The 12,526-nt window shown below is 62.4% G+C and overlaps 2 protein-coding genes across 2 annotated transcripts; both read left to right on the top strand.

Moving 5' to 3' along the window:
- Positions 1 to 1,811: 1,811 nt before the first annotated feature.
- Positions 1,812 to 5,642, top strand: LSCM1_01432 (uncharacterized protein; the record flags this gene model as incomplete). Its single annotated transcript, XM_067319043.1, has 1 exon — positions 1,812 to 5,642. The coding sequence occupies one exon, from the start codon at positions 1,812 to 1,814 to the stop codon at positions 5,640 to 5,642; it is 3,831 nt and encodes a 1,276-aa protein (XP_067176322.1).
- A 1,997-nt stretch (positions 5,643 to 7,639) lies between these two features.
- LSCM1_01429 (uncharacterized protein) lies at positions 7,640 to 11,815 on the top strand (the record flags this gene model as incomplete). The annotated part of the gene is made up of 1 exon (XM_067319042.1): positions 7,640 to 11,815. The coding sequence occupies one exon, from the start codon at positions 7,640 to 7,642 to the stop codon at positions 11,813 to 11,815; it is 4,176 nt and encodes a 1,391-aa protein (XP_067176321.1).
- Positions 11,816 to 12,526: the final 711 nt, after the last annotated feature.

Genomic DNA, 12,526 nt, shown 5'->3' with positions numbered 1-12,526 from the left:
GCGTGCCTCGATCTTGTGACCAGGAGGCTTCACTGTCGTGGAGTACCTATTGGCCTCCCTGCGCGACACCGCCCGTGATGGAGCGTATTACGCGCTGACGTCTATGGGGCCTCCCTCCCTCTCCCCCATCGCCCCAGCAGCCCCCTTTCCCCTCAACGATGGCCTCTCCCTCTGCAACGCCTCGGTCTCCTCTCCGCTGCTGCGACTTCGTTTTCACGCCCACAACTTCATCCCATTTTTCCGTGCTTATGTACAGGTGCTCACATCGGCATTCTCTTTCTCGGCAGCTGAACGCATGTTTTTCCTCTCCTCCCGCAGGTGATAACACTGTGACCCTTGAGGAGGGGGAAAGGGCTACGCGAGGCATCACGCACCGCCGCCAAAGTGAGTCCGAAAAAAAAGAGGCGGACAGACACAGCCCCCCTCCCACTCTCTTTCTCTCTCTCTCTTCCACTTGCCCGCGTGATAATCCACAGCGCTTTTTATACCCACATCCATTAGGGGGCGGGCGTGGCGGGCGTCGAAAGAGCTGAGCTTGGAGCCTTACCTCATCCACATCACTCTCTGCCTCTCACTCCTCCCTCCATATCCCCTCTCTCTTTCACGTTTGCGTCGTCTGCAGCGTAAGCTGAGGGCGTCGTCACACCGTCCGCAGTGCCTCGAAGCGAGGGCCGTTTCTTTTCCTCTCCGGCCCTCCCCCTCTTTGTTTGCCTGTCACTCTGTCCCCTTCTCCTTTTTTCTGCTCGTGTTGGGTTTGTTGCCAAAAAAATTGATCGCATCTCTTCGCTTGTTCTCATTGTACAATTTCAGCGTAACGTGTGGAGCTGCGCGCCCCCTCTCACTCCCCCTCTCTCCCTCTCTCCCCCATACAGTCACACACACACACACACAGTCACACATACACGCGTATATACATCCATATGCGCATGCGTGTGTGTCTGTGTGTGTGTTTGTCTCTGTTTGCGTGCACGTGCTGCCCTCGTCACTCTTTCCTCGCTCGTTGGGCGCACCTGGTGTCTGGGGAGTCGGTACTGGTGTGCCCTGTATAGGTGAACCCGAACAGTTGCTGTCAGGCTTCGTGTTCGCGGCCACGCGCGTGTGTGTGTGTTCCTGGTCCACCACCGTCTTTTTTCTTCTCTCCTCGTTGGGTTGTTGTCTTTGCTGCCCCCCCCCCCCGCACCGACCCTCTCACCCTTCGCCGTTTTATCTTCTCTCGTGATACTGGGGCAGACGTGTCGCGGCGCGAGGGTCGATGCACGTGCGGCCCCGGGCGCGCCTGACTGATGTGTTCGTGTGTCTTTGAGCTGAGCACGTAAATCGTTTGCGTCGACATTGGGGTCTTCGTCTCTCTTTCATTTTGTGTTCTGTCTTTCGGCAGTCGTTTTCCTTCCCTTTTTTTTTCACCCACTCTCTCTCTCGCATCACTCTGTATTTCGGCGGTGCACCCATTGCAGACGGGCGGAGCTGCACCCATGAAGGGCGCGAGAGACCGTGAGAGACACCACAGGCGTCATCTTGCCAGTCCGCAAGCACCCGCATATTTTGGTGATAGCTGCACCATCGGCGCCCCAGCGGCTTCGCAGCTCTCCGCCTCTCTTTGCTCCTCTTTCTATTCGTTTGCTAGCCTCGTCCGGCCCACCGGGTACGGCATCTCTTCGAGCGGTGTAGGGGGCGCTCACGCTGCGATGCCAGTCGCTGATGCTTGTGGGACTGAACACGCCACCGCCGCGCCTCGGCGCCATAGTTACGGCACCTCGGCACTGTCACCCGCTTCGCACCCACTGCCGTCACGGCCACCGCGACACCGTATAATGTACAGTGGCTCAGCGCCGCAGCGCCAGACATGCGCATCGACTGCAGATACGACACTGCCGAAAGTGGATGCGGGGGCGGCAGAACAGACGTCATATACTTTAGTAGGTACCTCTGGGGGGCCATCAGCGTCCTCGACGGATAGAGTGCTTGTTCCTTTGAGCCCTGCCCCATCCAAGACAGCTGGAGCAGGAGCAGCACCGTCGGCCAACGCGACTGGGACCCCGTCCGCCGATAAAGGCGGACGTGTCCAGGCCCTTCTGGCGCGAGCGAGAGTCGCGTTGGCGAAGACATCTGTGGCTCGAGAGTCCTGCCAGACGGACGCCCGCGTTAGCAGCGGCGATAGGGCTCCCCCAAGCGTGAACGCTCACGATTTGCGCAAGGGCTTGCCGGTGCCACTCTCTCAGGCTGTCAAAAGTCACCGCCATTCCAATCGTCATTGCTGCAAAGAGGCTGACGAAGAAAAGTGTAGCAGTCGCAGCAGCACTAGCCAGCGCAACATATCACAGAAGAGCAGTTTAACCGCAGACCCGCGCGCGGATCATCTGACGCTGCCGCTCGATGCATCTCAGCTGCGCGGTGAGAAGCTCTCAGGGTCCGCGGCGGGTTCGGCCGAATCGGGGCGTCGGGTCAGCGCTGCTGACACTCCCTTCGGGCGCTCTTCTAGCAGAGCCTTCGCTCGGGGCCGCGCAGCAGACACCATCCCGGCTGCAGTAGCCTCCGCCGTCGATGCGTCGCATTCGGCAGAGAAGTCGTCCTCTAGTCCTAGCGCAGCGCTTCGGGGCAGCTGCGAGCGACAGCCAAGGCCGTCTCTTTCAATCACACCCGGCTATCCAAAGGCGTCGAATGCAGCCGCGCCATCTGTGCGCTTCATCTACACGCGGTCTTCCCGCAGCTGTAAGGCTCGAAGCCCGGAAAAGGCCCAGTCTTTTTTGGTATCAGCGGCGAAGGATGTACGCAGTGTCAGCGATCGTGTTGCTGCTGCATTAATGGAGTCGGCGACCGCCGCCGCCGGGGTCGTGAGCCTCACTGACGAAGATGCTGATGCCCCCACGACAGTTGCTCCAGCCCACCGATCACTAGGAGCTCCTCCGCCCCCGAGTTGCAGCACTCTGCCGCATCAGAATGAGTACGGGCATCATCATCAGTCTCGTATGGGGGTCCCTCTTGCACGTCTTACCAACGCAGATGCCCCTGATATGGAGTCACAGCCAGCAGCTCCGGTTTCCTTGGAAGGACGCAAAGGCTCCACAGGCAAGAAGTGTGGCGATCGTCCAGGAAAGCATCTCGAGCGCACGGCACACAGTTCTTTTCATCTTGCCAGCACGAGGGACTTCGAGGAGGCGCCGCAGTCGTACCTGAAACGGTGGCGCCAACGCCAAGAGGCGAAGAGCTTAAAAGGGAAGACCGCTGAGCCGATCAGCGCCTCCGCCTCTCCGGATATAGAGAGTTGTGCGACGTACAGCGGCCTCGTAACGAAAGGTGCGGCAAGCGCAGCCGCCAAAGAAGGGGAGGAGCCATCCTCACGAGCGGCCACTGCCACCGCTTTCGGCCTCGCCGTCGGGCCACGGCCACACGCAAAAGAGCCGGTCAGGCCGCTTGGGCCAATCTCGATGGAGGATGCCAAAAGTGCTACCACTCTGCCTAATCCAAGTCACTCCTCTCCCCTCAGCGAGGTCATGCACGGCACCCTTGTAGCGCAGGCGCTAGAGGCGACGCTGGCGTCTGTCGGCTGCCAGCGAAGCTCAAAGGAGCCGGGAGCGACACAACCAAAGACGCCATCTGCCACGCACAGTCAGACTGCCACTGGCGGCGCTGCGGTCGCAGAGGTGAGAAGCGACGCATCGTTGCCTTGCTCGGCCACCAGCGTGTCGGCTCACCCCTCATTCCATAGCTCCTCCTCCAGTTGCTGCCTTACACTGGACGCAGCCCATGACGCAGCGGTGGGAGAGCGGATACCGGTGGGCCGGGTGATGCAGTCGTGGCCGCCACTGCACGACTCTCCGATAGGTGCGATCGTTGTCAAGTCCCCGCGCCCGTCCTCATCTCAGCCCGCGACCTCTCCCGGTCTTGCGTCAGAGGCCGCTGAGGGCACCGATTCGACGAGCCGGCGGCCACCGGGTTGCGCATTCACTCATCGTCCAGCGCGCCGCGAGGCCGTGGGCGGGCCTGCAGGCGCCGAAAAGGAGAGTGCCGCGCCTTTCCTGTTGGGAAGCGCCGCTGAGACGCGGAAGCGATTCCGTGCCGCACTCGAGCGTCGTGGGCAGCGGCTTCAGTTGCAGGAGTCCGTGAGAAGCGCTGGCCACGTCTCTCGACAGCCTACTTCGACGGAGGCTTGGGCTAGCATGCCGGACGAAGGAGCGGCCGTGCCGCTGGACTCCTACGGCCCGGGACAGATAAGCGGCCGTCGCACCACTGACATTTCCACCCCGTGCTCCTCTCCCTGGAAGGTGACGCAGGGTTCGGCTCTGGTCTTCTCATCGAGGGTCGAGTCCATGCACTCGTCTGCGTGTGCGGATCGCACCGTGACGCCTGAGGGTCTCAGCACGCTTCACCTGAGCACCGTTGCGAGCCCGCCGACGGAGCCCGGCACTGACGAAGACGCGCCAAGCATCGGCGAAAGGGCAGCAGCAGAGACGCGCGTAGAGCCGGCCTTCTCCGCCGACGGCAGAGGCAGAGATTGCTGGAGCTCTTTCCGCATCACCGAGACAGCCTCTGGGAAGGCAAGTCCCGTTCTCCAGTCGCCACAACACTCGACGGACGAGGAGCTGGTGGGCCATCGCACCGCCAGTCGGACATCAGGCGCGTACACGTCCCTCCTGCAATGGATTCGACAGAATAGGACTCCGTCGCCGCGCCCCGCTGCTGGTGTGCCAGAAACCATTTTGGCAGTCGATGCCACCGTGAGACCGGCTGCGGTATCGGCGACGACGGAGACAAAGCCGAGCGCGCACCTTGCCGAGCGACGTGCTCTCGTGGACAAGTACCGCCGGCCCAGCAGAAACGTCAGTGACGCGGAGGTGCCAAACAACGAAGCGCTTCAACCAGAGGCCGGTGCGTCGGGGCAGGCCTTCAAGGCATCCTTGGCGCACAAGTCCACAGACGCGTGGGGCTCTCAGCGACACAGTAGCAGCACTAGCTCCATGTGCATCTCCTCCTTGGATAAAGACAAGATGCCCGAGAAGCAGCTATCGCTAGCGCCTGAGCACCTGTCGGGCCAAGACGTAGCTGAAGGTAGCAGCCTCCCCGTGACCAGCGCAGGGCTGCCGTCTCCTGCTCTCTCATCCGCTGTGACCAGCAAGGTGAAGGGTTCCGCCGCCACGAGCAGTACTCTTGGAGGCATCGGCGTCGACGAGCTGGACAAACTTGAGCAGAGCGTCAACGCACTTTTGAAGAATTACCGGCACGGCAAGGCGATAGAGAACGGTGGGGCGCCGTCGAAGCTGACAGCCGCGGCCGCGCTGATGCTGGAGATGCCTCCGCCTACGCAGAAGCTCCCGGGTGGGGATGCGAAGCGCACGGATGCCACGCTTGCCTTGAGCGCAGACGCAATGAGAGACCCGAAACACGGGATGCCAGCGCGTGGCAACGCCGGGGAGAAGGCCCATGTGCGCGTCCGTCATGACTACAGAAGCGAAACGGAAGACGAGGACAGCGAGTGGGGCTCAAGCGGGCTTTGGTGTGGCGAGGAAGCCTTGCATGAGGCGAAGCCGCCACCCGCGTTTGTGCCGCCGCTAGACTTCACACTGCTGCTGTTGCCGACTGGCGACTCAGAAGAACTCACGCGATATCGCATCCCGATGCCTTCTGCCGTGCCAGCACCCGACTAGACACACCGGAGTCGTCGTCTCACTATCGGCGCCTATGCGGCATTGCTTGGCGAAGAGAGTAGCGCAGTGGCGGCAAGCAGCGCCCTCAGAGGTGTTACCACCACCGATGTGCCAATCGCCTCGCCACCAATGACCCGTGGGAATGATTCCACGCCGCGACCCAGCGGCCCGGCGTCGGTGAACGGCTCGTGCGCGCTGCCGTTGCGGCAGGAGGACAAAAGCTCCACGCCCCCCACACACAGACGTCTCCCTCTTTGCGGCTGCGAGTATGCGGCGAACGCGAGCGCCGCGGCCGCATTCCTCGTCGACGTCTGCGTCCACCGCTGACCCGCAGAGTGAAGGGGACTTCTCGCAAGGCGGCGAGCGAGCGGGTGGCGGTCGGAGGCGAACCGCCTCTGGGGAAGGTTGCAGATCCTGTCCGGAAAAACGGAAAGGAGGGGCTTTGCGCCAGTGGTGGGGCTGAAGATGCGCGCTCGGGCGTAGCTCGAGGGCTGCTGCTCACAGACGGAAACGATGCCTTGGAGGGAGGTCGTGGTGCGGAACGCGATCTGCGCTCCAACCGCCAGCAGGGTCGAGCACCGGGCGTTTTTCTGGACTGTTAGGAGCCGCGGTATAGCCGCATCGCCTTGCTTGAGGAGTAGAGCGCCTTGAAGACTATGGCCACTGCTTCTATTTGCTTGCTCGCTGATGATCGTGCGCCGTCTTGGGGTGTAAAGTAGGAGCGTGGGTGGAGGTGGAGGGCGGGCTTCCTCGAGTGTCCCAGGCTCACTTACATCACTGTGCGTGAGGGCCCCGCCCTCTTTTTGTGCTTTGGTAGGCGATGCGCGCGTGCCACTGACTGGAGGCCGAGGCTTCACTGTCGTCGCTGCTGTCCGTCGCGGCGCTTTTCAGTTTTCGCTCGTTTTGCTTGCTGCACGTTCGCCTCCTCAGGCAGGCGGCACTTGTGCGAGCCGCCACGGCAGGTTTTCGCCTGCGCTTCTCCCTTGAGCACGTGGCCTCCGTCTCCGCCCTCCCTTGCCCGTCGCCCGTCCACACGCTATCTCCTCTCAAGTGTCCATGAACGTTTCTCCATTGGTGGTCCGTGTCTCTCTCTCCGGGGCGTGCGCATGCGCTTAGGTGGTCGGCGCTGTGCGTCCCCGCGCGTCCGCAGAGATGGCGCTACACCCCAAGACGGAGGCACAGTAGTGGTGCGTCTGCGTCGTTGCGGCTGAATTCCTGTCCATTCTCTCTTGACTACTCCGCCCCTGCCAGGTCGATGGTGATGGTGGTGTCTCTCGATGTGCTGTTGCTCTCCGTTCACTTTTTTGTGTTTGTTTTTATTGACCAGCTGGTGTCGGCGCTCTCTGTGACTGTCTCTCTCTCTGTCTTCTCCCCTGCGTCTCTGCATATCTCTGTGCCCCTCCCCCCTCCTCCCCCTCCTCCCCCGACTCCTCCCCATACACGGCATCCCCTCTTTGCCGCGGCTCAGCCACGCTGCCGCATTGCCGCAGAGGCGCGTCTTATTGGAGCGCTCGACCACGATGACGCCGAGAGCGAGTATCAGGCCGTGTGGACGGATTGGGCACGCCAGATGCCGTTTGGGGACTGGTGGGTCTCCGACTTGGCGGAGCAAGTCATGCCGTGGGAGCAGCCGTTAGGCAGCGAGGCGCATTCAATGAGCTTTGAAGGGGATATCACGGACGATTCGATACGGCATTCCAATCCCGCGTCGAGCAAACCCACGGCCGCTGCGAACGCGACGCACACAGAAAGGGAACACCGTCGCGTCGCTCGGCCGCGCCCACCGTGCCACAGCGGCGCTTCGCCATTGGCAGCACACGCAGCGGCACTGCCGCGCGCGCACTTATTTCGGGTTCAAGCAACGCCGCAGCTCGACCACCGCTGCGGTCATCACCACAGGGGCTGCGCAGCCTGATCTGGACAGCGAAGGTCCCCTGCGCGACCTCCTTCCGTTAGCGGACTACCCCTACACAGGCACCAGCGTCCGCTCGGCGGCCATGAGGGCTGGGCGCCTGGGCGGTGTCCTGGTGGGCCGCCTCGTTTCCTTCTTGGTTCGATCGACTGTGCCCCATGCCGGCCACTACATCGCCGACCCCTCTTCGGCTACGGCTTTCCCAAGTGCTGATCTTGCGGCGCAGGAGCGTGCGCGGTCACCATGGCGGCGGGTGCTCCATTGGGAGGCTGGAGTGGAGCGGGAGGAGGATTGCCGGCGCAGGCAGGCAACCTCCTCGACGTGCAGCAAAGCTTGCGAAAAGGACATCACAAGCTATCGGAACGGCGGCAGTTGGATGCACTCGCACTGGTGGCTCAGCCGCCCTCTGGTACTGGGGCAGGTTAGCATGGGCACCTCTCCCCCAACGTGCTTCCACGCCACGCACGACGGTGTCTGCCGCGACGCCAGAGGCGATGCCACCCAGCAAGTTTCGCATGGCCCGTCGTGTGCAGCGGTAGCCGCTCCACCGCCGACGCCCCTCTACGCATATGGTGACCACCCCGCATTCCTTCCCTTACGCATGGCGGAAGGGTGCAGGGCTAGTGCCACGTGCTCGACTCGAGCGCGGGGGCCGACAATGACTACCGCTGAGTTGTCAAAGGAGGGCGCTGCAGATCTGGATGTGCCATCCCCGCCGCCCGCTCAAGGTGGGCAGCAGCCACGCCGCTGCTGTCCCTCTTTCCTGACCGCTGTCCATCTTTACGAGTGTAAAGCGCCGCCGATTCCGCCGTCGTCATCGTCATCCGCGGCGTGTGACAGCGCGGCGCCCTGGTGGGATGGGTTTCTCCGCTGCCCGTGTTGTGCGCATCTGCAGCTGCTGGACATCCACCTCGAGGGGGCTGACAAAGGAAACGGAGAGGGTTGGGCATCGGTGGCCGCGCCTGTGGACTCAGCGGGGCAGTCGGCCAGGGAATTTCCGCCTCCGTCGGTGTCGCCTCTATCGAACACGCTCAATGCTCAGCTCCGCAACCCGGGGAGTGCGCCAGTGGAGGGGCGCTCACGAGAGCCTCTGCTAGAGAGACGCCAACCACAAATGCAGAGCATGGCCAGCATGGCAGGCAGTGCTTCTGCACGGCTTCACCTCTGCACGCTGGTTTTGCGATACATCACGGAGGTGCACCTCATATCGTCCGAGACCCTGCACGACGTTGGTTTCCTTGGCGAGTTGCCCTCGCTCCGTCTCGCTGATGTCAGCCTCAACGCAAGTCTCGCTGACACTGGCGTGCGCGGCCTGTGCCGGAGCGCGACGCTGCGTGTGATTGATATGAGCTACTGCCCGCAAGTGGATGCAGCCGCCGCAGAGCTGGTTCGCTGTCTTGTGCAACTGGAGGAGCTCTACCTCTCCGGAACAGGGCTAACAGATGCCACCCTGTGGACTCTGATGACCCATCTACGCTCGAGCAGAGGAATACTGCTTGCCACCGGAACTGGCGCGCCGGTATCGGAACAGCCACCTGACTCAGCGAGGCCCGACCGTGCGCGGCAGCTGCGCGTCCTGCACGCACTTGCATGCCGTCACTTGCGCAATCCTTACAGGGCCCTCACTTCCGCTGCTGCGATACATCGAAATCCGCTGGTGCAGCGGGGCCGCGATGGGGAGGTTCGTGGACAGAGCTGTTGGATCGGGCAGCAGGAGCTGCGTGTTTCTGCGGTGGCCATGGGGGCGCGTCTGCACGAGTCAGGCCAAAGCCGAAGCCGCAGCAGCGACAGCAGCGGAGCTCAGCGCGAGGATGGGATGATGGAGGTGGGCGACGCTACCGAAAGCGCCGCGGATGCAGCTGAGGAAGATGCAGGGGTGATGCGAAGCCCCCTAGAGGGAGGACAGGATGCAGTGCCACACCAAGCTCGTGGCGGCTCTCTGCCCGTGGCATCGTCATCTCCCCTTACATCGGAGAGCACCGCAGCAGGAGTCGAGGAGGCTCGCGCAGTAGAAAAGGGGATAACTGCGGTTGACTTGCCTGGGCTGCTCGCGGCGCCACTCCCTCTTCTTTGGGAGCGTTTGACTACGCTCGTCTTTACAGACACCAAGTTCAGGTGCGCTCTCGGGGATGTTGGCCAGCTGCCTTCACTGCTGCACCTTTCTCTCCGTGGCTGCTCCATGGAGGTGGGTGAGTGGCGCGGTGCCGGTGAGGTTGCTCCCCGACCGTGGCTCAGCGGTCTCGAGCACAGTGCGTTCCTTCACACGGTGGACCTGGACGGATGCAGCGCGAGTGCCGTTCGAGATGCCGGCAGTCTACTGCTGCTCGCACGGCTGCCGTCTCTTCAGAACGTCTCCCTCTCCCATACGCGTGTCCGAGATGCCGACCTCGACGCGTTCGCAGCAGAACTGTACCGGAGTGGCGCCACGGCATCACAGCACCGGTTTCGCCGCCTTTGCCTCCGCGCATGCGGCTCCATCGCGCACGTCGAGGCCGTGTCACTCTTGTCCTCCGTGCGCGTGCTTGACCTTAGCGACACAGCGGTGCGGCAGGAGGTGCTGGACGTGCTGGGGAACTCATCTAGGGCGCCAGGCAGCGGCGGCTCGCATGCGCTGCAAGTGCTGAACTGCTCTGCATGTTCGCTAATTGCCGACCTGAGCCCTCTCGTCCATCTGCGACACTTGCGTTGGCTTGACGTAAGCCACACACCTGTCACCACAGTCGGGGTCGCGGCGCTGCGCTTCTGCCCCTCGCTGACTCACCTGACACTGAAGAACTGTCCCGGAGTGCATCATGTGCGTGACATCATGGCGATCGCCACGCTGGAGGTGCTCAACGCTCAGGGATCGGGACTGTACGACAGCGACGATGCGGAGGAGCAAGAAGGCGGGCCTATCAGTACTGAGGCAAGGCGAGTGACGGGACAAAGTCGGTGCCGCAGCTTCATCCGTCCCCTCCCTCGCAGTGATGACAGCCGCGCCGCAGAGAAGGACAGCAATCGCCGCCCCGACGTCACCGATGTCTTCCCGGATAGCGATGATGAGCTTTACACCTCTTCTCTGCACACGCTGTTGCTTTCCCACACGCGCGTGCGCCGCATTTACCGTCTGGGCCTGCTCCCGTCGCTGATGTGCCTCGACTTGAGCAGAACGGCTGTAACGGACTCGGAGCTCGTGAAGTTCGTGTGCACTGGCTTGGCGGTTGCTGACAAGAGAGCAGCAGGCGCAAGGCTGGAACTTGCGCGAAATGTGCCGGAGGTGATCGACTCCCTCAGCGCGCTGCGCCTGGATGAGAAGGCTGGTCAAGGTCGTCGCGGTCCGCCTCTGCGGCTTCTCTCGCTTCAGTTCTGCCGCGGCATCTTTTCCGTCGGTGCGCTGGGGCTATGCCCGCACTTGACGAAGCTCGACATATCTTCGAGCAATGTTACCAGCCAAGGGCTTCTCGGCCTGCACCGCAGTACCAGCCTTGCGCAGCTGCGTCTCCTCGCCTGCAAAGGTGTGCATGATATGCGTGTTTTGCAGCTCATCCCAAGCTTGGCAGAAGTGGACGGCAGCGGTTGCAACGCGCATAGTGGCCGCATTACAGGCACGGACGTGCGTGGTTGGATTGGAGCTCGCAATGCTGGGGATGGCAGGAGGAGTGGGGTGGAGGCCAATGAGAGTGGGGAGCGCTTTCTCTCGTCGGCTCTCTCTAGCCGCGGTGGCGACGGGCCACAGAGGGCTCCTCCTCTTTTGCGCTCAGACCTGCCGCAGGAGGGCGGCTCGGCGACGGAGGACGTCGCAGCCGTGCGGCGTGTGGCAGAAGGGCCTCCGCTGCTCACAACCGGGCTCCGCCAGGTGGACGCTTTCCTTGTCTGCTCTCCCCTGCGCGCCAGTGGCTTCCGGAGACTCGTGCTGGACGGCTGTGTGAATATTTGCAGCCTCGTGGAGTTGAGTGTGCTGCCGTTCTTGCTGGAGCTTTCCCTCTGTAATTGCCATGGAATAACAGCCGAGAGTGTGGCTGAGCTGACCTCACTGCCGCAGTGTCAATCAAGATCACCCGGCGCCGTCACGCCAGGATCAGTAGTGGCCTCATCTGCGCCGCCGCTGCTTGCGCCTTTTCCTTCGTTGCGCACTTTACGCCTCTCATCGTGCCGAAACCTCACCGGGTCCTTGGCTGGGCTACAGCTGCTGCCAGAGTTGCGCTACGTGCACATCGATCGATGCGGTATTACGAGTGTATCTGAGGTCGTAGCAGCCCTTCAGAATCGTATTGTGCTATAGTGGCGCCTGGCATGACTTGGGCGAAAGGGGGGGCAGACGAGAGGACCGGCGGCCCTCTCCCAAGCGCCCACTCACCCCAGTGTGAGTTCGCTTCCTTCTCTGCGCTGCCGTTGTGAGGCTGCTTTGTGCGCATGCGCCATTCCCGCTGCTGCTCCTGCTGCTGTCGTCTCTTCTGGTACTGCGCGAAGGGGGGCACCCCCTCTCTCGCCGCCTCGCTTTCTTTCCTTTTCTCCCCGTCCTCGAGTCCATCGCACTGCAGCTCACGCCGCGTCGCCTGCGTGCCGCCTTTGCGGGGTTCGATTCACTGAATTTGTCGTTTCCCTTTTCTGTGTGCGTGTGTGCTCTTTCGTTGCGTGGCGGTGCTCGTTGCTGTGGACGGCCCTCTGCTAGACAACGGCCGTGCATGCGTCGCTGTCTGTGTGTCTGTCTGCGTAACAAGGTGCATTCACGTCACAGAGGTTGCGGGCATCGAACTCCTCGGCGGCTTTTGTCTGTTGCTCCGCCTCCCACAGAGGCACGATCTGCATCCTCGTGCTCCACTGCTCTCAACGCGTTGACCATCCACGCACACGGGTAAGATGCGGAGGGACAGGCGGTGTTGCGCAGGCGCGCCTTTGTGCTCACCGACGTGGACACCACCAGATAAAAAAGTGCCCGTCTGCCACGTGCACGCTCCCACGAGGCCTGTATGTGGGGTGGGGTGGAGACTGC

The sequence above is a fragment of the Leishmania martiniquensis genome, chromosome 31, assembly GCF_017916325.1.
Source record: "Leishmania martiniquensis isolate LSCM1 chromosome 31, whole genome shotgun sequence".
Lineage (NCBI taxonomy): Eukaryota > Euglenozoa > Kinetoplastea > Trypanosomatida > Trypanosomatidae > Leishmania > Leishmania martiniquensis.
The sequence above is the reverse complement of the archived record's forward strand: the minus strand, read 5'-3'. Positions and strand labels throughout refer to the sequence as shown.